A 23,288-nucleotide genomic window follows, 5' to 3' on the forward strand; every position below is an offset into this window, starting at 1 on the left:
GTAATGGGACTGATTGCATCGCAATATGTCAGTTACATCCCGAGAAATTCATACACGAATTTGGCACGTGAAATGGGTGGAACACGACATTATTGTACTTTTTGCGATACAGGACTGACCTGCACGCTGCTCGAAATTGCAATGTGATTGACTTACTACGATACAACAAACGCTGAATTTACGTACTGCTGTGTACAGTGTTAGTACGCGGCCTGGGAAACATCCAGATGTCCAGTCACCCGCAATGTAAACAGGGATACGGTTTATTCGTATGTGCTTCACTGAGATTTTGACAGTACTACAGTGCACATAACGGCGAAGAAATGCCGATGACCACCGGCCAGAGTAAACAAAATTAATGGCTGTCAAAGGGCCGCACAGAGAGATACACGCTGTTTGTACGTAGTTGTACATCAATTACACAACAGTACATGCCATGTGCAGGATGTGTCACTGAACATCTTTAATGACTGCAACCCAAGTGAACCATTGCAGATGGCACAACCCTTACATAAATGTAAAGTAGTACCAATAAAACAAACTTTTGGCTTCTTAGTAATACCATAAATGTACGACAAGTGTGGAGTCAGTCACATGTCTCACAGCTAATACATAAATTATTTTCCGAGTCCCAAAATGTACTAGAATAAATAAAATGTCTGCAAAACGCCGCATTGTAGAATGTACTTGCAGTGAGGCAGTCACAATTCCTGAAATCAGGGTGTAAACAGACAAGGAAAAATTCCCGGATTTTTCCCAGATATCCAGCTCAAAAAATGCACTCTTACCCGGGCGAAAATACACTTTTTCCGTGCTAAGTGACATCCATAGATTTTCCCTCCCAAGTGTAAAACTTATCAATGCTTCGAACGGTTAACGTTTTGTACACTGGCACAGAAGTTCACGGAAAAAAAAGGAACAAGGGAGAGAAGTTTTGGAAAGACCTTTGATGTCAGCAACATATACGCTGCATATTTTCGTATTACGAAAGTGTAAATTCGAATTGCACCGAACACACACAGCACCCCAGTTTCTGGAGCTTCGAAATCGAGATTTCGATCCCCTTTTGTCAGCCAATCTTATCTCTTGTCACGTGATCTCGCCAGCCGATGGCAGCAGATATTCAGAGCATAGGACACGTGATGTGGTAAGCCAATAGCAACATTACTTACATAGCGCATGGACACAAAGAGCAAAAGTTAATGGTTTACATTAATATGCATAGCGTCGCAACAAAAAAGCTAACCTTTCACATATAATATTGGTCCCTGAGATTAATAACATACAAGGGAAGCTAAGCTTTCACATCTAACATTGATCTTTTTTGCGTGTGTTACACTTAAGGTACTTCACACAAATGTGCCAGTAAATTTAAAATATTGACGTGAATGTCTCATTTTCTGGGCTAGAAATTATTCTATGTGGCTGGTCCTGAAAGTGTTCACTTTTAAACGAGAGTCAAACACTGTTATTTAAAAAATTCAACCCACTTTCTCACACGTAACAATTCATCTTGCGTAGAAGCAAATTTACTTTGAAAGTAACACTTTTCAAACCACCATTCGCAGTACTACCCCGAGACTGTCAGAAATATCTTCAGCTTAGCAGTAGCCAGAGTTCCACAAAACAGGCATTACTGTGCGTGCGCAGCTGCAGTGATGTAGAAAGGCCGCATGTTTGTGTGTATAAAGCATAAAGAGAGCTTAGATTACGGCATAAAAGAAACAGGACACGAGAGGATACTCCGTGAGCATAGGAATTATGTAAACTATACTAAAATGCATAATTCGGCCTGAAGTGCACATTGGTTTGTGCAGACTTACAATGAAGTATGTCCCACCTGACATTAAGATTTTCAGTACGGTTTTTGGGACGTAAATTATCCTGGAGTATCAGTACTGTACTGTACTGTACTATCTCATGTCTGGTTCTTCATTATCACATAATCTCACACATGGCATAAGATGGAAACATGCACTTTATTCTTCAACGAACAACTGTGGAATGAAACACTTTGTTTCAAATAAATTGACTGCCTCAGTGGGAAAGATTAATGAAGCCAAATATCTTTAGCAAACTGACAACAATAAATTCATTGTTCTGCAAAGTAAACTATTTCATGTTCTTCAAATTATAATAAAGTAATACCTGTACACACACACACACACACACACACACACACACACACACACACACACACACACACACACGAGTTTCCAGAACGAGACTTTCACTCTGCAGCAGAGTGTGTGCTGATACGAAACTTCCTGGCAGATTAAAATTGCGTGCCGGACCGACACTCGAACTCGGGACCTATGCAAAAGTCCTGATTTCGAGTCTCAGTCCGGCACCCAGTTTTAATCTGCCAGGAAGTTTCACACACAGTGGATCAACGGTGATCACCCCGTGCTCACCTGGATTCCGGTGGCGTCTCCGCCAGCAACCTGCTGAGTTCGACGACGTCTTCTGGCTGGGTGCGCACTGCGTCAGCCCAGCCCTGCGTCGCCATCACTCGGTGTGTGTGGCCCTTTATGTAGGAGACGGCCGTCTGCCGGAGGCCGGGGCAGCAGTGTCGCACCGCGAGAACAGCTGTGGCCGCCGCGTTGTCCACCGTCAGCCCAGCGGCCAGCTGCTGCTCACACTGGGCCTTCAGGCTCGCCACGCCGTACTTGTCGGCGGCGACGAGCAGGCGGGGGGCCAGGCTCGCCAGCTGCGGGGCGCGGAGGGTGTACAGGTACGTCAGCAGCTCCCTCAGCACCGGCCCGTCCACGTCTGCGACGTCGACGAGGCCGCCGCGCGACTCCGCCGTGTCGTGGCCGAACATTGCTGCGAAGACGGGGCTCCCGGCCACGAGGACCGCCCTGTGCACCACCAGCCGCGTCTCCCCCGCCGCCAGAGTCACGGTGGCGCCCTCCCCGTCATCCAGCAGGGCGCCCAGGTACACCGGTGTGCTGTGCTGAGCTTCGTTGCCGGCCGCCATCGTAGTCGATTCTGAAACACGGCGTTACGGGGCAGCTCTTTATCGTTACGCAGCACCGTCGACAAGTGTACCTGCGTCGGTCGACAGTTCGCGAAACCTGTCCGTGCGTGTCAATTACGACACCGAGATACCTGCCACTGGTGGACAGCTCATTTTTACGGATGAATCCAGGTTCTGTTTACAGCATCGTGATGGTCGCATCCGTGTTTGGCAACATCGCGGTGAACGCACATTGAAAGCGTGTATTCGTCATCGCCATACTGGCGTATCACCCGGCGTGACGGTTTGGGGTGCCATTGGTTACACGTCTTGGTCACCTCTTGTTCGCATTGATGTCACTTTGAACAGTGGACGTTACATTTCAGATGTGTTACGACCCGTGGCTCTACCCTCCATTCGATCCTTGCAGAACCCTACATTTCAGTAGGATAATGCACGACCGCATGTTGCAGGTCCTGTACGGGCCTTTCTGGATACAGAAAATGATAGACTGCTGCCCTGGCCAGTACATTCTCCAGATCACTCTCCAGTTGAAAACGTCTGGTCAATGGTGGCCGAACAACTGGCTCGTCACAATACGCCAGTCACTACTCTTGATGAACTGTGGTATCGTGTTGAAGCTGCATGGGCAGCTGTACCTGTACACGCCATCCGAGCTCTGTTTGACTCAATGCCCAGGCGTATCAAGGCCGTTATTACGGCCAGAGGTGGTTGTTGTGGGTACTGATCTCTCGGGATCTATGCACCCAAACTGCGTGAAAATATACTCACATGTCAGTTCTAGCATAATATATTTGTCCAATGAATATCCATTTATCATCTGCATTTCTTCTTGGCGTAGCACTTTTAATGGCCAGTAGTGTATTTGGTACTTTGTCCCAAGGTGTTTGACACAAAGATTCGATCAGGGATGTAAAATCTTTCGGTAAAAGAAATCGACTTATTACAGGGTATACAGCCTGCCTGTTAAGACAATTTTAGCGATGCTGGAAAGAGTAATTGGCAATCTGGTGTTATTATAGGTAATTACAAATTCTAAACGTTGCAAATAAAATGTCTTAAGGCAAAACGAAATAATTAACAAGTAGTTTGTTAACGTGGTCATCACTTGCAGCAAGCACAGAAATATTCATTTTGTAAATAACAAACGCCATTTTCGTTCTGTGATTTATTTTATTTGTCCATGACGCTTTTCGCCTACTCACAATTGTAGGTTATCAAACAGATCATCATCTTTTTTTGCCTGAACAAGTGGCCACTTAATTATTCGAATGTTTGGCTGGCATTTGCGTTTCCTCTCACTTGGTCGCGGGCTGCAGATCGCACTATAAAATCGCAAGACATAAGCACATTTTCACGTTAGAAACTTTTTACTTCACAATTTTAATGTTCTTTGCGCTAATTGGTGTACAGCACAATTATTCTTGTGCCAACAGCTACGCATATTTTGGTAAAAACTGATCTAGAGTCGTCACTGTTGTGTGTTCAATTTGTCTCTTTTAAATTGGTTTGTATATCCACACGTTGCCAAAGAAACGGAGTCTAGCGGCGGCATTCAATTCATAAAACAGCGGCGCGGCGTATGTCGTCGCAGCCAATTGGCGCGCAGCGGCGCACGCCGCCGAGCCATTTCTCGTGATTTTCTCGAGAACTGCTCGAGAACTAGAGGCTCGAGATATTCTCGGTGCGCTCGAGCCATCACTGGCTGGCAGGGGGCGACGTGTGTCGGGCTTCGTGACGTCAGCCGCAGCATACAAAGCACACGGCTGCTGCACCTCAGCTCACAACACCACCCAACTCGAGCGGTTCGTTTGTGCGTGGACCGCTGAAACTCAGTTGTCCTACTCGACATGTAAGTACTGTGGACTCAACACCTGGACCTTGAGACTCATTTGGGTTATACACACGCGTTCGTCCTCTGTATGACCAACAGAAAATGCTTATAGTTTATCAGTTGACTCGTGTTTTGACACGCAATGTATGTTTCGGTTTTGGTGTAAATCATCCTTGCATACAGCTATGGGACACCAAAGGAAATAAAGTAAGTTTCTTGCAAACTTTAACATTTAAAATTTGCATCTGACTTGAAAATGCAACGAATACAAATCGGTGCCTCTAAACTATCAATCATTGCTTTTGCAGTTCTGGTTTTATCAGTTATCGACACGAACACAAAGTGAAGACAAATGGATTACGAAAGCACGGTTTTCAGAGCACATACTTGTCTTCTCGGTAATTCGAAGTGTATAAACAAAAAGGAATTACACTACTGGGGCCAGAAGCGTAATATTTTCTTGTCGTATTACTGTATCGAATACGCATTTAAGACCAGAAAAACGTTCAAAGTTGCGTTTCTTATGCTGTGTTGTTCACTAAAACAGTGTAACATTTACTGCACAAAATAAATATCGCGTGTACAAGACAGAAATGACGATCAAGAAGCAATTGTGAACACTCGTCTGCTAATGTTTCGTGGGATCCAAGATGGCGGCAGCCCCGCCCACTGACTTCGAACAATTTACAGCGTCAGTCTGTAGCGCCGTCCGTCTCCCCTCATTCCGCCTCCATGATCCAGCCACTGTTCCAGAACCGGACGCGGCTCTGACGTCACGCGATCCTCCTCCTCCCAGCACTTTGACCCCCCCCCCCCCCGGCAAGTAAACCACGTCGCGAATCGCTGACCGCAATTCTTGACAGCCGCCTTGCACTTCGAGGGGAAGGATGTAATATTTACCTCTCCTTTTTCTTCCATATAAAAATTTCTGTCTAACATCACACACGAAGACGGAATAGGGCTGTCGTGTTCGATAACATCTTGGTATTAGAAGGTATCGTTAAAGGATTTGGATTTCCTTCCACAAGTACTTTTAACTCGAATTAAAACCTTGCAAACATCTATGCAGCTGAGTACCGTAACGGATCCCTATGTAGCGGTGGCTCGGAGCGCCTGCTGCCCGCTGCTGACAGCGCTCTGAATTCTGGGTCGGTTCCCTCGTGGCGCGGCCAGCGCTGCGGGTTTCCAGCCGTGCCGAGGGGGTCGAAACAGCTGCTCTGTCGCGGCTTTACCACAGGTCTCGTTCCTCAATGGCACGAACCTGTAATGGTTTCTGCCAAGTGGCAGTCAGCTCGGCTGGCTTAACAGAGAGGAAACAGGAGTGGACGGCGTTTAATCTCACCTTCCTGAACAAGCTGTGTCGGATTTGAAACATTCGTGAAAAAGTCGCTCTTTTCTGTTCGATTTGCTGTAATGTAATGGCGCAAAATGTCATGGCGGCATACGAGAGCGTTACCTCTGGAAGTATCAGTTACTGCTGGCAAACTTCCGACTTTAGTTTTTGCAGCTGCCACCAACCACACGGTGTTCGAGATGCGGTTGCCGCACAAAACGATTAACTGGGAGGACATGAGGGGAGGTTCTTTTACGCCTGGACCAGAGATTTCGCCAGACAAAAGCTGTACTTGGCACTGTAATGAAGTGTTTCAGCAAGTTATAAGCACTGCGCGATTTCATCACGTAAAGGCTGTGTATTACATGTTCTCCTGTGAAAGTATACTGATGTACACGTGTCGAGGTGTTACCGGACAGAAACGCCAGTTACCAAATCGCCATTCCAGACCGCTGACCGGACACGTCGTCCGTTCTTGGCAGCGGTTACGTCAGGGATGTTTCCCAGGAGTCCGTCGCACGCCACGTAGTGTAACGCTGAGCTGCCGACGGGCGGCGAGACCTGACTGCGGCGTGTACAGGGCGCACAGCCGCGGGGTCGAAACTGCTGTCCGACAGCGGGGCATTCGTTTCACATCCTTCTCAAGTTCTTGGCCGAACATTGCGTTGAGGAGATAGATAGGCAGCTGAACTGCGGGAAGTTTGTTATAGCTTTAGTTACTACGTGTCTAGTAGTATTTCCGTAGAAATTTTGGAACACGTGAGACAATACTGACCTTACATTACGTCGTTCCTTTCTTGTTGCTCCCATGGCGACGGACTGTTTCCATCGCAATCGCTAAGCGTGAAAGGAAGCTACCGTACAGACACAGGAATCTGTATTTATACTTGGCAGAACTAATTACATACTAACATAAGCGTCGGTATTGCTTTCGTTTCCCAAAAGTTATAAATATTTCGATTTCGGAAAAAAAGCTCTGTATTTGGCCAAGATGTCGAGGAAGAAGATCCCTTACGTACTGGGTGAATCGAGTAAGATGTGGAGACGGCGGTTTGAAAGCGCACAGAAGAAGTACGGGGAAGGGCGTCCCTTACCTGAGGGATAGCTACCTGGCGAAGGGGCAGGCGTGGCAAATGTGCGGCGTGGCAAATGTCCGGCGTTCGTCCAGACATCGCTGCATGAGCAACGAACTGAAGAATCCCGGGTGGGTGAGTACGTGGAGCAGGGGGGGGGGGGGGGGGGGGGACGGAGCGCAGGGACCAGCAGTGAGCAGCGCGCACCAGCCCGTGCTCTCGCGGTCAGCGTAGCCGGGTTCGATTCCCGGCCGAGTCTCTCGGCTGGCGCCCGTCACCTCAGCTAATCTTCACCTCTGCCCGACTGCTGAGGCAGCTCTTCCTGGTGGCTGGGGGACTCTACTGGGAGCGTCGTGAACTGAGAGAGGAGAGGGAGAGGGAGAGGGAGAGGGAGAGGGAGAGGGAGAGGGGGAGGGAGAGGGAGAGGGGGAGGGAGAGGGAGAGGGGGAGGGAGAGGAGAGGAGAGGGAGAGGAGAGGAGAGGAGAGGAGAGGAGAGGCTGACTCACAGTCGACCAACCACTTTTATAACCGGAACGATAAACGATACAATTTGTGTTGTCAAACTATGCCAACATACGAACAATCACATCTTTCATATAAGCTGAAGGAAACATTCTTCCACCTGAAAACTTCATGTGGCCTACACATTTTTTATGGCCCGGTGTTTTACGCACAAGTGTGAAACATCGCTCTCGAAGATATGAAGCGTACTTAATCTACCATTGTGAATCCAACAGTGTGCTCTCATCCGCGCAATCCTAATTCGTTAATTGCTCTATTGCAACACATCTCTCGTGCAACAGCCAAATCTAAACGGGAAGTGGTACCGAATTAATACTGTGATGCGGAGTGCAGTAAAACTGAGTAACCGCCTGCACCACGTTGCGGTATGTGGAGGAGGGTACTGTGCGCACTCTCGGCCTCGCCGCTGCGCACTTCCCTGCCGGCGCGGCCGCTGACGTCACCGGCCGACCCTGAGCTGCCGACACGCAGTTATCTGACCTGCGGTGCGCGGACGCTCGCTTCCTGCGGCCAGACTGCTGTTTGGCAGCGCCAGCGCGCCTCCTCCAGACTCACGGCCTTGCAGCGAAATGAGCACGAGGGCGAAATCCGGAAACTGCAGCCAATACAGACGCTTACAGACCACCACCTTACCCATTCGCCATTCGCGAGCGGAACAGGCATAAGCGGGTAGTATTATGAAGAAAAATCGGCACTTCTGCAGTTTAGGGGGTACATGCGCTGATCACGAGGAAAGTACCTATTTTTTCGAGGAAACGCGTATTTCTGAACATATAAGCACATATATGCACGGAATACCAAAACGTTTTTTATTTCAAAAATTGTGTGTTACAATCATATCTGATGCGTTTCGTACGGATGAAAAAAAAAATAGATCAATTAACTCCCTCAAAAAAATTTTTTTTATCAGAAATGACGTATTGCATATGTATGCACGGAATTTCAAAACCTTTTTTTTTTGCAAAAAAGATGGAATTAATAACAAAATTTTCTCAAAAAATCGTATTTGTTTATTTTGCACAGATATACATTAAAGCTCGAATCACAGATTAGATAAAAACAGCTACCTCAAGTTAATTTGCGGCATTGCGATTGATTTTTCGAACACGCTCAATGAGACTGTGGAATGGCTTTTCCCAAAAACGCTGACGCCAGAGAAATTCCGCAGAGCACGGTGAGTTCCGAAACGCCTTTTATTTTTTTCTTCAGCTTTTTGCCAGACTGACTCCACGTGATTTGTGGTATCGTTTCTAAAGGGATCGACAAAATAAAGCGAATGACTGACAGATGATTGCAGCCCATGTTACCTATGGTGGTGTAAGCTTGCCAAAACTCGGAAACTACTGTGGTTCCAGGCAAAACATACTGCTGCAGCAAATGCGTAGCATCACGACGTGGCACAGCAACCATGAAGCTTTGCTTTGTCTCAACGTCAGGACCCATTGCTGCCGCACACTATGACCTTTACTTTCTCCTGAAGAAGCAGCTCTCGTCTATTTCAACAGTATGGCCAGGGCCGCACAAAACTATTGGCTCAATTACGAAATATTCATGGCAGATATCCCTACAAAATTGGCACCAATCGACCACAGTCTGCTCACTGCCAATTTTGAGCTCCCTCATTAAAAACTTTTGCTTATTGAGTTCGAAAGCCCACATGTAAGACAGTCGCAAAATTTTAGAAATGTCCGAATGACTGCCAGCAAAAAATGACATTTTCCTGACCGAACATTTCATTCTGCAGGCCCTGCCAACGGAGCAGCGCCAAATTTCGCCATCTTTCCCTGTAGTTTTCTCCTGTGTATCCAACACAATTCCCATTTTCACACACCTTATCGTTCTTCAAAGGACCTTGTTGCCTAGCCCATTGTATAGAACTTTGGGTGTTCTCCGTGACATGGTATAAATCTTCCATTAGAAAGTCACTTACATCTCGAAAATTTCTCGCCATTTTGGCACAGACAGTAATACACGATACTTCAAAACAGACAGCCTCAACAGAAAAATATAGGTTGTTGGGCGCACTGATCAAGATATATAACTGTGAGCAACAGGGACATATACCATATGCAACAATATGCAAAGCCAACTATAGCTATCATGGTTAGGATGTATGAAACTGTAAGCTTTACCTACGAGTAAAGACTGAAGAAATATATTAAAGAGTCTGCAGCATATTGGCAAGTTGGTCGAAGCAGACAGTTAATTGATCTTTTTTTGCATCCGTATGAAAATAAGTACTTTTTTGGTATTCCGTGCATATATATGCTTATATCTTCAGAAATACGCGTTCCCTTCAAAAAAAGGCACTTTTCTCGTAATCAGCGCATGGACAATATAAACTGCATAAGAGCCGAAACATCGTGTTGAGCATAATAGTATTTTAGTCGATACTAATGCCCTCCGTGGTACTATCCGTCGGCAATTACGACAGTATCACATCGGTTGCATTCCAGGGCTCCGTACATTGAACACGAGGCAATTTTATTGAGAAGAAGACCAAGTCCGAAGTATGCTACCTACTTCTTCGGGTGTACTTTCCACGGTTTCACTTCTAAACAGGAGTAACATTTGTTTCGTAACTGAGCATTTCTGAGCGAACTGTTAATTTTCTTTCATTTCTATTCGGCCATTTAGTAGCAAGCTGGATCTATTCTGCCTGCATAGCCCGAGTAACAGTGTGAGATACACGTTGCCGCCTCTTCGGGTCACTAGAGCAACTTTTTTTCAGAGTAAACTGAGCACATTATTGGTAATTAGAACAGCATGCACCTCGCCGCTCTTTACACTGAATTTGACGTATTGCTACCGACAAAAGTTCCAGTACTTTTTTGTGAACAAAGCTACGACAGTTCGGAGAACAGGGCGTCGTTCTTGGAGCGTGTTGTGACCACAAGTACAGTCACTCCACAAACTGTTCGACCGGCCGTGGCGCATAGACTATAACACAGTCATACAAATATCGCTGCGAAACGAATAGCAACTATTTCCTTAGATCGGTTGATTTCGACACTTGGCAATAAACCGGTCTTCACCTATATTTGTGACCAAACACACGCTACGTAAGACCGCCAAACGGGTCCCGCCCCACTGGGCAACAGCCGCGCCGACACACGGCCTCTCGCGTTCGTTCGCGTTCCACCCAGCCCACCGAACAGCTGCCTCTCCGTTCACTCATACTCACGCCATCTAGGTCGAGAGCGTTGCGAAACTATAAACGAAGAGATACGTGCCTCAGGTTGTTTCGACGAGGAAAATGTTTTGGAGAAACCGACGGTACACACAGCAGTACAGCTACGAGTATTACACACAGGTTCAATCGGAGCAGAAACTACGAAAACAAATCGCGAAGCGGTCGTGCTGCAGTTCTGTCCGAGATGGAGAAACGACAGCTACTTCGAGAAGAAGTCATCAAAAATTCGAAACTCAGCGCCCCACACCTCGCTACTGGTTTTCGTGTGCGTACAGGAAGGCCTGTTTCTGCACGAACAGCCCGCAGAAAACCGTACGTCAGTAAAGTGAATAGAAGAAAGCTAGTTGCATTTCAAAGGGAACACAAATCAGGTGCGTTTGGTTTCTGCAGGAAGGTTGTATTTACTGACGAGAATGGATTTGAGCTGTTTACGTGTAAAGGGCGCGTAACAGGGTGGAGAAAAAAGTATTCTGAATTTGAAGAGAGAAATTTAACAGCCCCAGTTACACATGGTTTCAGTACATGTGTGAGGGTGCTCATTGATGGCATTATTGACCACAAGATGTAACAAATACCCTAAAAACAGTACTGTGAATCATATGGGTATTATATTTTCACACAAGACATTAATTCAAAACGTGCTGCTCTAACTGTGGCTCTTGTATAACAGGCCCCACTGGATGCAGACACCCCAGGCACTAATCCTATCGACAATTTGTGGCATTTGCTCGACCAAAACATCACGTCAGATATCAATAGAAAGGAGTAATGCCGTAAAATTACAGTGCAAACAACACAATCTCTGGTGAAATCCACTCCAAGCAAGAATGCCAGCGATTATAGGAGGAAAGCAGGCCCTACTAACAACATTCTATGTTCAAAGTGTGATTTACAGTACTGCAGACGAATACTGATTTTGCGTCTTACATTGCCTATCTGTACTTCTGAATGCTCAAACGTGTTTATTCACGGAACAAACCTGTGTTTCTTTATTGCATTCTCATTTTCACTGATCAATAACGACGTGCTTGTACCTGCTTCGTTTCCATCCGCCAGTTTTCGGCCCTTCATACACCCTTAAACATACGATCACGTATTAGACGAACACTTTGCGGAGTCACTGTGTCACCGGATAGCCGACATTCCGTGTCTGCAGCTCCGAGCACGTTTAGACTAGACTGTAAATACAACACGACGGTATCTCCAGCTTTAAGAAAGATTTCGACACCTCGGCGGCACATTACGCAGCGTTTTACGGCCTAAGGTGCGCATGGCGTACGTCAGACGGCGCCTACATTCCTAGACCCAAATTCCACGAATTACGTTGCATTTATTCCTAAAATATGAAGCACAATTAAGGAAAATAATTAAAAGGTAACTGTCATTGTGACACACACACACACACACACACACACACACACACACACACAGAGAGTGGTCTATTGATCGAGACCCGGCCAAATATCTCACGAAATAAGCGTCAAACCAAAAAACGACAAAGAACGAAACTTGTCTAGCTTGAAGGAGGAAAACAGATGGCGCTGCCACAGGTCAAACGGATATCAACTTTTTTTTTCTTTTAATAGGAACCCCCATTTTTTATTACATATTCTTGTAGTACGTAAAGAGATGCATGTTTCAGTTGGACCACTTTTTTCGCTGTGTGATAGATGGCGCTGTAATAGTCGTAAGCATATGGCTCACAATTTGAGGCGAACAGTTCGCAACAGGTACGATTTTAAAATTAAAATACAGAACGTAGGTAAGTTTGAACATTTTATTTCGGTTGTTCTAATGTAATACATGTACCTTTGTGATCTTATCATTTCTGAGAATGCATGCTGTTACAGCGTGATTACCTGTAAATATCACATTAATGCAAAAAATGCTCAGAATGATGTCCATCAACCTGAATGCATTTGGCAATACGTGTAACGACATTCCTCGTAACAGCGAGTAGTTCGCCTTCCGTAATGTTCGCACGTGCATTGACAATGCGTTGATGCAAGTTGTCAGGCGTTGTCGGTGGATCACCATAGAAAATATCCTTCATCTCTCCCCATAGAAAGAAATCCGGGGACGTCACATCCGGTGAATGTGCTTCGACGACCAATCCACCTGTCATGAAATATGCTACTCAATAGCGCTTCAACCGCTCGCGAGCTATGTGCCGGATATCCATCGAGTTGGAAGTACATCGCCATTCTGTCATGCAGTGAAATATCTTCTAGAAACATCGGTAAAACATTACATGGGAAATCAGCATACATTACACCATTAAGATTCCGATCGATAAAATGGGTGCCAATTATCCTTCCTCCCATAATGCCGCACCGTACATTAACCCGCCAAGGTCGCTCATGTTCCACTTGTCGCAGCCATCGTGGATTTTCCGTTGCCCAGTAGTGCATACTATGCCGGTTTACGTTACCGCTGTCGGTGAATGACGCTAAGTAGAACGCGTGCAAAAAATGTGTCATCGTCCCGTAATTTCTCTTGTGCCCAGTGGCAGAACTGTACATGACGCTCAAAGTCGTCGCCATGCAATTCCCGGTGCGCAGAAATGTGGTACGGGTGCAATCGATGTTGATGTAGCATTTTCAACACCGACGTTTTTGAGATTCCCGATTCCCGCGCAATTTGTCTGCTACTGATGTGCGGATTAGCCGCGACAGCAGCTAAAACGCCTACTTGGGCATCATCATTTGTTGGAAGTTGTGGTTGACGTTTCACATGTGGCTGGACACTTCCTGTTTCCTTAAATAACGTAACTATCCGGCGAACGGTCCCGACACTTGGATGATGTCCAGGATACCGAGCAGCATACTTAAGACACGCCCGTTGGGCATTTTGATCACAGTATCCATACAACACAACATCGACCTTTTCCGCAATTAGTAAACGGTCCATTTTAACACGGGTAATGTATCACGAAGCGAATACCGTCCGCACTGGCGGAATGTTACGTGATACCACTTATACGTTTGTGACCATTATAGCGCCATGAATCACAAAGCGGAAAAAGTGGCCCACCTAAAACATTCAAATTTCTCTACGTACTACACGAATATGTAATAAAAAAGGGGGGGTTCCTATTTTTAAAAAAACGCAGTCTATATCCCTTTGACCTATGGCAGCGCCATCTAGTGGGCCAACCGTAGCGCCATCTGGCTAAATGAGTGTTCCTATTTAAAAAAACGCAGTTGATATCCGTTGGACCTATGGCACCGCCATCTAGCGAGCCGAAAAGGTACTTTACACTAGGCAACAGAAACTAAGGAACAAATGGCTTTGAGCACTATGGGACTTAACAGCTAAACTAAGGAACAGACACTCACGGTTTCTCGACGTCGAAGCCCCCGAGTAATGCGTTCGTCTCGGAGCGATGTTCCGGCAACACTTGTACGCCGTCTTCTGGCAACCTTTCTCGGAAGAATTCGTCAGAGCAACTGGCCGAGAAGTGTACTTCCGCACTGCTAAACTGGCAGGTCTCCAGTAGCGGAAAAGTCGTTCTCGCCTCTGTGGCGGCACAGAATGGCCACCTCACGTCAGCCGCGACCGGGTGACGTAATTCACGCACGCGGTCACGTCTGCACTGGTTCACACTAGGGCAGAAGGCCAGCGTGGGAGGCGCGCCGCCGTGCCGCTGTGTGGGCGGCAGGGGCGTAGGTAGGGGAGGCGGGCCGGCCACAGCGCTGCCCCCGCGTGCCGCCCCACGGCCTCACGCCCCCGCAACAGAGGAAGGCCACTACTTAGTGTTACTTAAGCATCGATAGCCGACACACTATTGACGGTGTTCTTCAAAACTATTGATACGCGCCAAAGAAACTGGTATAGGTATACGTATTCAAACACAGATATAAACATGCAGAATATGGCGCTGCGGTCGGCAACGCCTGTGTAACACAAAAGTGGCGCAGTTGTTAAGCTAGACGCAAATTAAGACGCGTATAGCGCGACCCAGTGCAGCGAGCGTTTTTGCAACATCACAGGTTCAAATGGGACCGCTCGAACTGCGACGCGACGCGACTGGGACGCGACGCGCGTCTGCGCCAGGTCGCGCGGCGCTCCGGTTGCGGCACAGTTTCTCGCGCCGCGCGAGCACTGAGGCAGGGATGGGGCGGGGAGGCAGTCCTGCCGTATGTCCACTTGGCATGGCGCATATGGGCAGTGAAAGTACTGCCCATCCGAAAAATACGGCCTTGCTGTATACTGTATTTTACTGTCACTGAGTAATGTTTCGTTTTGCGCCGTTTAAGCGCTCCATCTATTTTCGTTAGTACATAATAGTTTTCAGTTACATACATCTGTACAGTTCTTTCGTTTTGTTTATTCTTTTGTCAAGAACAATGCACGGTTCAATAACTGGTGAGCCATTAGCAACGCGGATTATATTTTCTGCCTCCAGAATGTTTTCAGATCGGAAGAACGGACAGACGTGAAGGAAGTGATTAAGGAAGTAAGGAATATTATAAAATCACGTGATTTAGAGGCAAGGCAGGAAAGTAAAACACGGTTATCTACTTGTTGCCTGTTACGCTGACGTATCTCTACGATCTGTTGCAAAAAGTCGAAAACGTGTAATTTCCACAGATATGACCCCTTTGTGCATCTGGAAAAAATCGTCCAAAGGAATGTAGTACGCATGTTCCACTATCGTTATTTGGATATTGATGTAATGAGAGACATTATACTATGTACATGTGGACATCACATTTCCACGGCAAGCTAGAAACAGTCGAAAACAGTCACAAATAATCATCTTTTAATTGGCTCGCCATGTTGAGAGAAACGATTTCAATTGTTGCATACACAGTGTGAGCATTAATAAACGAATTATGCAACAGGCTACACAAATAAAAAAATGTCGGTATTATTACGAAAGTAGGAGTTTCCTGAAAGAGTGTGGTAATTAAATATATTTAATTTGTTGAAATGTATTGCTGACAAAGGCACCTCTACTTTCATGACAATGTTTTTCGAACTATCGCTCACGAGGCACAAATGGCTACCTTCCGCATTACTTTCGTGCGCATTATGCTCAGCTGCTGACAATGCACTGACCACTGTGTTGTGCGACAGATCATTTTTTTTATTTTTCTCAGTAAGAACTATTTTATTCGCGAACTGCACATTGTGAGTTTTGCAAGCCGTATGTGAGTAACCAGCATCTGGCGTGTTCCTATCATTCCGCCTGAAAGAGCGCTCGTCATTAATTTAAATCATGCTCAGATCAAGAGAAGGAATAAAATCCTTGGGCAAGTTTCCATTCCTGTCGCTCAGTGTCAAAAATACCGATGGGTTATGGGGATTCAACCAAAATTCCAACAGAATTGGCAGTCTTTGTGTGAGTTGTTGAAGTTTTCTGATTCGAAGAAACATCACCATTTATGAGTAACGTCCACATTTCTCTTGTTGACAGGTTTAATAGTACTTCCATTGTCAAAACACAGCGTAATTAGCACAAACTCATCTCAGCAGCTACTGCGACAGAATTCTGAAACAGAGTCCCTCATTCAACAAGTAATTGGCAACAAAGACCTCAATAGCTTACGAAACTTTGGAGTAACATAAGAGAAGAAATTTGACGTTTATTTTTATACTAGGGAACCCTTGTTTCACTATATCAATTCTTTTATCTCGGCGGCTCGCGCATGCCCGCCCAGACGCGGGAGATTGCTGCGTTGCCAGTTGCAAACGACACACGCGCTAGGAAATCCGAAGAACTTCTGGTCGTATGGAAAGTACACAAGCGGCAAGACGCAGTCAATACCTTCGCTGCGCAGTGCCGATGGTACTGTTACCGACCACTGTGCCGCTAAAGCGGAGTTATTGAACGCAGTTTTCCGAAATTCCTTCACCAGGGAAGACGAATGGAATATTCCACAATTCGAAACACGAACAGCTGCTAGCATGAGTTTCTTAGAAGTAGATACCTTAGGGGTTGCCAAGCAACTCAAATCGCTTGATACGGGCAAGTCTTCAGGTCCAGATTGTATACCGATTAGGTTCCTTTCAGATTACGCTGATACAATAGCTCCCTACTTAGCAAGCATATACAACCGCTCGCTCACCGACAGATCTGTACCTACAGGTGGAAAATTGCGCAGGTCGCACCAGTGTTCAAGAAGGGTGGTAGGAGTAATCCATCGAACTAAAGACCTATATCATTGACGTCGGTTTGCAGTAGGTTTTTGGAGCATATACTGTACTCAAACATTATGAATAACCTCGAACGGAACGATCTATTGATACGTAATCAGTTGTGCTACTGGATTCGTGACTTCCCGTCAGGAAGGTCGCAGTTCGTAGTAATAGACGGCAAATCGTCGAGCAAAACTGAAGTGATATGAGGTGTTCCCCAGGGAAGCGTCCTGGGACCTCTGCTGTTCCTGATCTATATAAATGACCTAGGTGACAATCTGAGCAGTTCTCTTAGGTTGTTCGCAGATGATGCTGCAATTTACCGTCTAGTAAGGTCATCCGAAGACCAGTATCAGTTGCAAAGCGATTCAGAAAAGATTGCTGTATGGTGTGGCAGGTGGCAGTTGACGCTAAATAACGAAAAGTGTGAGGTGATCCACACGAGTTCCAAAAGAAATCCGTTGGAATTCGATTACTCGATAAATAGTACAATTCTCAAGGTTGTCAATTCAACTAAGTACCTTGGTGTTAAAATTACGAACAACTTCAGTTCGAAAGAACACACAGATAATATTGCGAGGAAGGCGAGCCAAAGGTTGCGTTTCATTGGCAGGACACTTAGAAGATGCAACAAGCTGTCTAAAGAGACAGCTTACACTACACTCGTTCGTCCTCTGTTAGAATATTGCTGCGCGGTGTGGGATCCTTACCAGGTGGGATTGGTTCAAATGGCTGTGAGCACTATGGGACTTAACATCTGAGGTCATCAGTCCCCTAGAACTTACAACTACTTAAACTTAACTAACCTAAGGACACCCCACACATCCATGCCCGAGGCAGGATTCGAACCTGCGACCATAGCAGTCGCGCGGTTCCAGACTGTAGCGCCTAGAACCGCACGGCCACCGCGGCGGCCCAGGTGGGATTGACGGAGGTCATCGAAAGGGTGCAAAAAGGGGCAGCTCGTTTTGCATTATCACGTAATAGGGGAGAGAGTGTGGCAGATATGATACGCGAGTTAGAATGGAAGTCATTAAAGCAAAGGCGTTTTTCGTCGATGCGAGATCTATTTACGAAATTTCAGTTACCAACTTTCTCTTCCAAATGCGAAAATATTTTGTATAGCCCAACCTACATAGGTAGGAATGATCATCAAAATAAAATAAGAGAAATCAGAGCTCGAACAGAATGGTTTAGGTGTTCGTTTTTCCTGCGCGCTGTTCGGGAGTGGAATGGTGGAGAGTATAATTGTGGTTCGATGAACCCTCTGCCAAGCACTTAAATGTGAATTGCAGAGTGATCATGTAGATGTAGATGTAAGAGAAGCAACGCCATAGTATAGTATAGTTCGCAAACATAGCGTATACTTTCCGTATGGTCGATTTTAGTTGCCACAAAGTTGAGAATGAAATGTGGACAAGATATCTAAATTTCATATAAAATTTACTGTATAACAATATCTCATTTAAGTACCCGATAGGTGACGTATGTAATATTGAGAAATATTGAGTCTTTCGCGACTGTAATAAAACTTTTATTTCTACCACAGTCATTTCGCTTTTTTCCAAAACGTTCTGATTAAAACAAAGTTGGCGAACTACACAAAACTGAATTCTGGACGTAATAAAACATAGAAACTAAAATATATTGTGAGTGAGGCACAGTGCGCAAACAATTTGTATTTGTCACAACGGATAGCAAATACTTGCCAAAACATAGATCAGTCGACGAAAACATTGAATATGACGTTGCCAAAGCAGCCAAGCAAACAATTGCGTGAGACAATCAAGTAGCTCGGCAACGTACGAGCCGAAATTCTGCCCTCAATAATACTTTTAATACTGTCGCGAAAGAATATATCTCAATATGAATAGTAGAACAGCGACTGCAGAAGAGAAGATATACAAACAAAACAGATAACATGAATGATGTTTGTGTGACTTTTCGCTGTTTTTAATTGCTGTGAAAAGAAATACTGGAGGACGAAATTAGAAAAACCGAGAACTTATTGTTATTATAATGAAGAGACAAAGCACTAGAAATTTCAAAAAATTACATTCAAATTCATGCAGTTGGACACTTTGATATTGTTTATAATTAAAGAAAATATCAAGCTCCGAACAAGGTTTTTTTAATCTCATTTTGTTCGTGTTTGTTCGTTTCATCTGCTCGTGGCGGACGTCGCAAGACACCCGTTTCGGTTCGTCGTTGATCAATTAACTCAGTTTTTTTCTTTTTTATTACAGAGGGCAGATAACCCTCTGACCGAACACGCCGAGTTAACCGTGCCGGCATGAAGGTTTGAACTCGGCACCTTTTGCGTAGCCCCTATGCACCTTAACCATTATGGCAACGCAGCTCGTCGGTGAACAGAACTCCGGGAGGATTCTAAAAAGGACGCAAAATACCGACAAACGCTGTTGGTATGACTATGAATTACTCACGTTTCGTCGAAGTACAATAGGAAATAGACAATTACCGCTGTTCTTTATTGCGAAAAAAGCGGTTCGCGATAATGATACAAACGCCTTTCCTTGATATCGCCTGAATTAGTAGGATTATTGCTTGTTTGGTTTAATTAATAGAATATGAAGCAATTGGTATAAAGAATGCTTTTTGCAAACATTCTATAAAAGTCTGCTATCATGACATTGCTTTTGTTCAGTTACTTTATTTATAACTGAACGTTTGTAAAACTGAAGACACTCGTCCGTGCTCTGCACTGCAGTCGAGCTCCGGCACCGTCGTTCTCTGTTCATTGGCTGACTGTGTTTTGTGACGTCAGATGCGCGGAACGAACCTAAACCCGGCCGTCGTCATAAATGACGCGCACTATGGCTGTCGATAACTCTTAAAAAATTAGTGACTGGAGTGAAAAAAAAGGAAGTCAATTTGCGCTTAGCCTCACATCGGTTACTGCTGCTACAACGGCAGGTTAACAACAGTGAAGTAAGTTGGAACGTGGTGTGACAGTCGGCGGACTAGCCATGGGACAAAACATCTCCGAGGTAGCGATCAAGTGGGGTTTTCCCCGAACGACAATTTCACGAGTGTACCGTGAATATAGGAATCCAGTAAAACAACATCCCAAAACATTCACGAGTCTATGGAAGACGATTTCATTATAAACGACCCGATAATGACGATAGTGCAGAGGCTAATAATTGATCGTTACTTTATCGATGTTTACGTAACTAGTCCTACCTGTTGCGTCCACGAACACGCCTGCCCTGCTGTACGAAAGCGACTGAGCGCAGCTTCGCAAGAGACTGTTCTAGAAGAGGAGGGGCGGCGGCTGCGACGTCACGTGACCCCCCCCCCCCCCCAACACCAGCAGCTGACGCAGCGAGCCGTCACGTCCGCGCCTCGTGCACTATTATTCTCTCTCTCTCTCTCTCTCCGAGAACGGAGCAGTCTCCACGCTTCCCGCGACAGAACACTGCATTCCGAATAAACCAACTCCCTGTACGTCCGCTCAGCCCCTCTCAGCGCCATTTTGACAGCTACGCCGTAACGACCCAGCGTTTGCTGCCACTCTGCTGCTGATGCGTACGGGCGGGGCTGTTCTCTGCAGTCTGGCCTGAAGCTACACCACCAATGCTGCTTTCGTGCCAGCGCTCTCCGAGGCCCCCCTCTGTGGACTCTGCGCTACGGATTCAGTAGCCGAGTCTCCCTCTGCTGTCCGTGTTACGCTCCTTCACTTTGAGAATACTGTTTTATCGTGTTTGATTAAATAGTCACAACGAAGTTGAAAGGGAAGATATATTTCGCTACAGGAACAGCGCAGGCGAATTTGTTTCGCCACCTGGGACATCCTTAAATGATGACAGTTATCGAAGTGGTAAAGACAATTGTAGAGCCCCATCTTTAGCTTAAGGTCCTGCTAGATATACGTTTCATTGAAACAAATGTCGGAGGTGACCGAAGCCTCTTCCAGCGATGGCAGACGATAATACTTTTCCGCGTGTTGGGCGTAAGTGGTGTGAACGCGTTTGTCCTTCACAATTCCTACAGAAACTATACTCAGATGAGGCGCTTTGATTTTTTGATGAATCCTGCAAACTCGTTGCTCACGGCACAATAAAGAGCGAGTCAACCATTACCGCATAGACCGCGAACTTCGTGTGTCGATTCATCTTGTATTGCGCCTACCAGAACCGGACGTACAAGTAGTGGTACAACGATTGGAGAAAAGCAAAACACGCTCCATCTGTCACCCAAAAAAGAAGAGAAAGACTTCTTATCTTTGCGATTGCTGCAAGAAGTCAATCTAGATAGATTTCTCCGAAAAAATTCCAGCTAGTGCACAGGAAACCTCTGAGAAGAAAATTAAAACCTGAAAATTAGTAGTGTAGTTTTTTAATGTTTAATAAAGTTTTTAATGTCTTATTACATCATAAAAAACAGTACCGGCCATTAAAACTGCTACACCAAGAAGAAATGCAGATGATAAACGGGTATTCATTGGGCAAATACTTTATACTAGAACTGACATCTGATTACGTTCTCAGGCAATTTGGGTGCACAGATGCTGAGAAGTCACTACCCAGAACAACCACCTCTGGCCGTAATAACGCCCTTGATACGCCAGGGCATTCAGTCAAAGAGAGCTAGGTTGGCGTGAACAGGTACAGCTGCCCATGCAGCTTCAACACGATACCACAGTTCGTCAAGAGTAGTGACTGGCGTATTGTGACGAGCCAGTTGCTCGGCCACCATTGACCAGGCGTTTTCAATTGGTGATACGCCAATATGGCGATGACGAATACACGCTTCCGATGTGCGTTCACCGCGATGTCACCAAACACGGATGCGACCATCACGATCCTGTAAACAGAACCTAGATTCATCTGGAAAAAAAAAAATGACGTTTTGCCATTCGTGCACCCAGGTTCGTCGTTGAGTACACCACAGCAGGCGCTTCTGTCTTTGATGCAGCGCCAAGGGTAACCACAGCCACGGTCTCCGAGCTGATAGTCCATGCTGCTGCAAACGTCGTCTAACTGTTCGTGCAGATGGTTGTCGTCTTGCAAACGTCCCCATCTGTTGACTCAGGGATCGGGACGTGGCTGCACGATCCGTTACATCCATGCGGATAAGATGCCTGTCATCTCGACCCCTAGTGATACGAGGCCGTTGGGATCCAGCACGGCGTTCCGTATTACCCTCCTGAACCCACCGATTCCATATTCCGCCAACAGTCATTGGATCTCGACCAACACGAGCAGCAATGTCGCGATACGATAAACCGCAATCGCGATAGGCTACAATCCGCCCTTTATCAAAGTCAGAAACGTGATAGTACGTATTTCCCCTCCTTACACGAGGCATCACAACAACGTTTCACCAGGCAACGCCGGTCAACTGCTATTTGTGTATGAGAAATCCGTTGGAAACTTTCCTCATGTCAGCACGTTGTAGGTGCCGCTACCGGCGCCAACCTTGCGTGTATGCTCTGAAAAGCTAATCATTTGCATATCACAGCATCTGCTTCCTGTCAAATTTCGCGTCTGAAGCACGTCATCTTCGTGGTGTAGCAATTTTAATGGCTAGTAGTGTATAGCCAACAGAAAAAAATTAGACTGCAGGGTATTTGAGTTTTCAGAGCATTAACATTATTAGTAATATGCTGAGAAATCCTTGGGTAACAGAACAGATATTGAATTTAATTGATGAGAGAAAATATAAAAATGCAATAAATGAAGCAGGCAAAAAGGAATACCAACGTCTCAAAAATGAGATTGACAGGAAGTCCAAATGGCTAACCAGGGATCACTAGAGGAGAAAAAAGTAAGGATGTAGAGGCATATTTCACTAGGGGTAAGATACCGCCTACAGGAAAATTAAGAGAGATCTTTGGCGGAAACAGAACCACTTGTAGGAATATTAAGAGCTCAGGTCGAAAACAAGTTCTAAACAAAGAAGGGAAAGCAGAAAGGTGGCAGGAGTATGTAGAGGGTCTATACAACGACGACGTACTCGAGAGCAATATTATAGAAATGGAAGAGGACGCAGGTGAAGACGAAATGGGAGATGCGATACTGCATGAAGAGTTTGACAGAGCACTGAAACGCCTACTTCGAAACAAGGCCGGGGCAGCAGATAACATTCCATTAGAACTACTGATAACCTTGGGAGAACCAGCCCTGAGAAAACCATCTAGTGAGCAAGATTTAAGAGACGGGCTAAATACCGCCAAGACTTCAAG

The 23,288-nt window shown here is 45.8% G+C and overlaps 1 protein-coding gene across 1 annotated transcript in view; it reads right to left on the minus strand.

The window, feature by feature from the left end:
- Nucleotides 1–20,332, minus strand: part of LOC124553761 (poly [ADP-ribose] polymerase tankyrase-1-like) — a 57,921-nt gene extending 37,589 nt beyond the window's left edge. The window contains exons 1-2 of the mRNA XM_047127697.1: nt 20,285–20,332; nt 2,415–2,991 (exon numbers count right to left, since the gene is read on the minus strand). Of these exons, the coding sequence (XP_046983653.1) occupies nt 2,415–2,980 (566 nt within the window). The 5' untranslated portion in view covers nt 2,981–2,991; nt 20,285–20,332. The remainder of the gene's footprint in view (nt 1–2,414; nt 2,992–20,284) is intronic.
- Nucleotides 20,333–23,288: the final 2,956 nt, after the last annotated feature.

This window comes from Schistocerca americana, chromosome 11 (assembly GCF_021461395.2).
Source record: "Schistocerca americana isolate TAMUIC-IGC-003095 chromosome 11, iqSchAmer2.1, whole genome shotgun sequence".
Taxonomy (NCBI): Eukaryota; Metazoa; Arthropoda; class Insecta; order Orthoptera; family Acrididae; genus Schistocerca; species Schistocerca americana.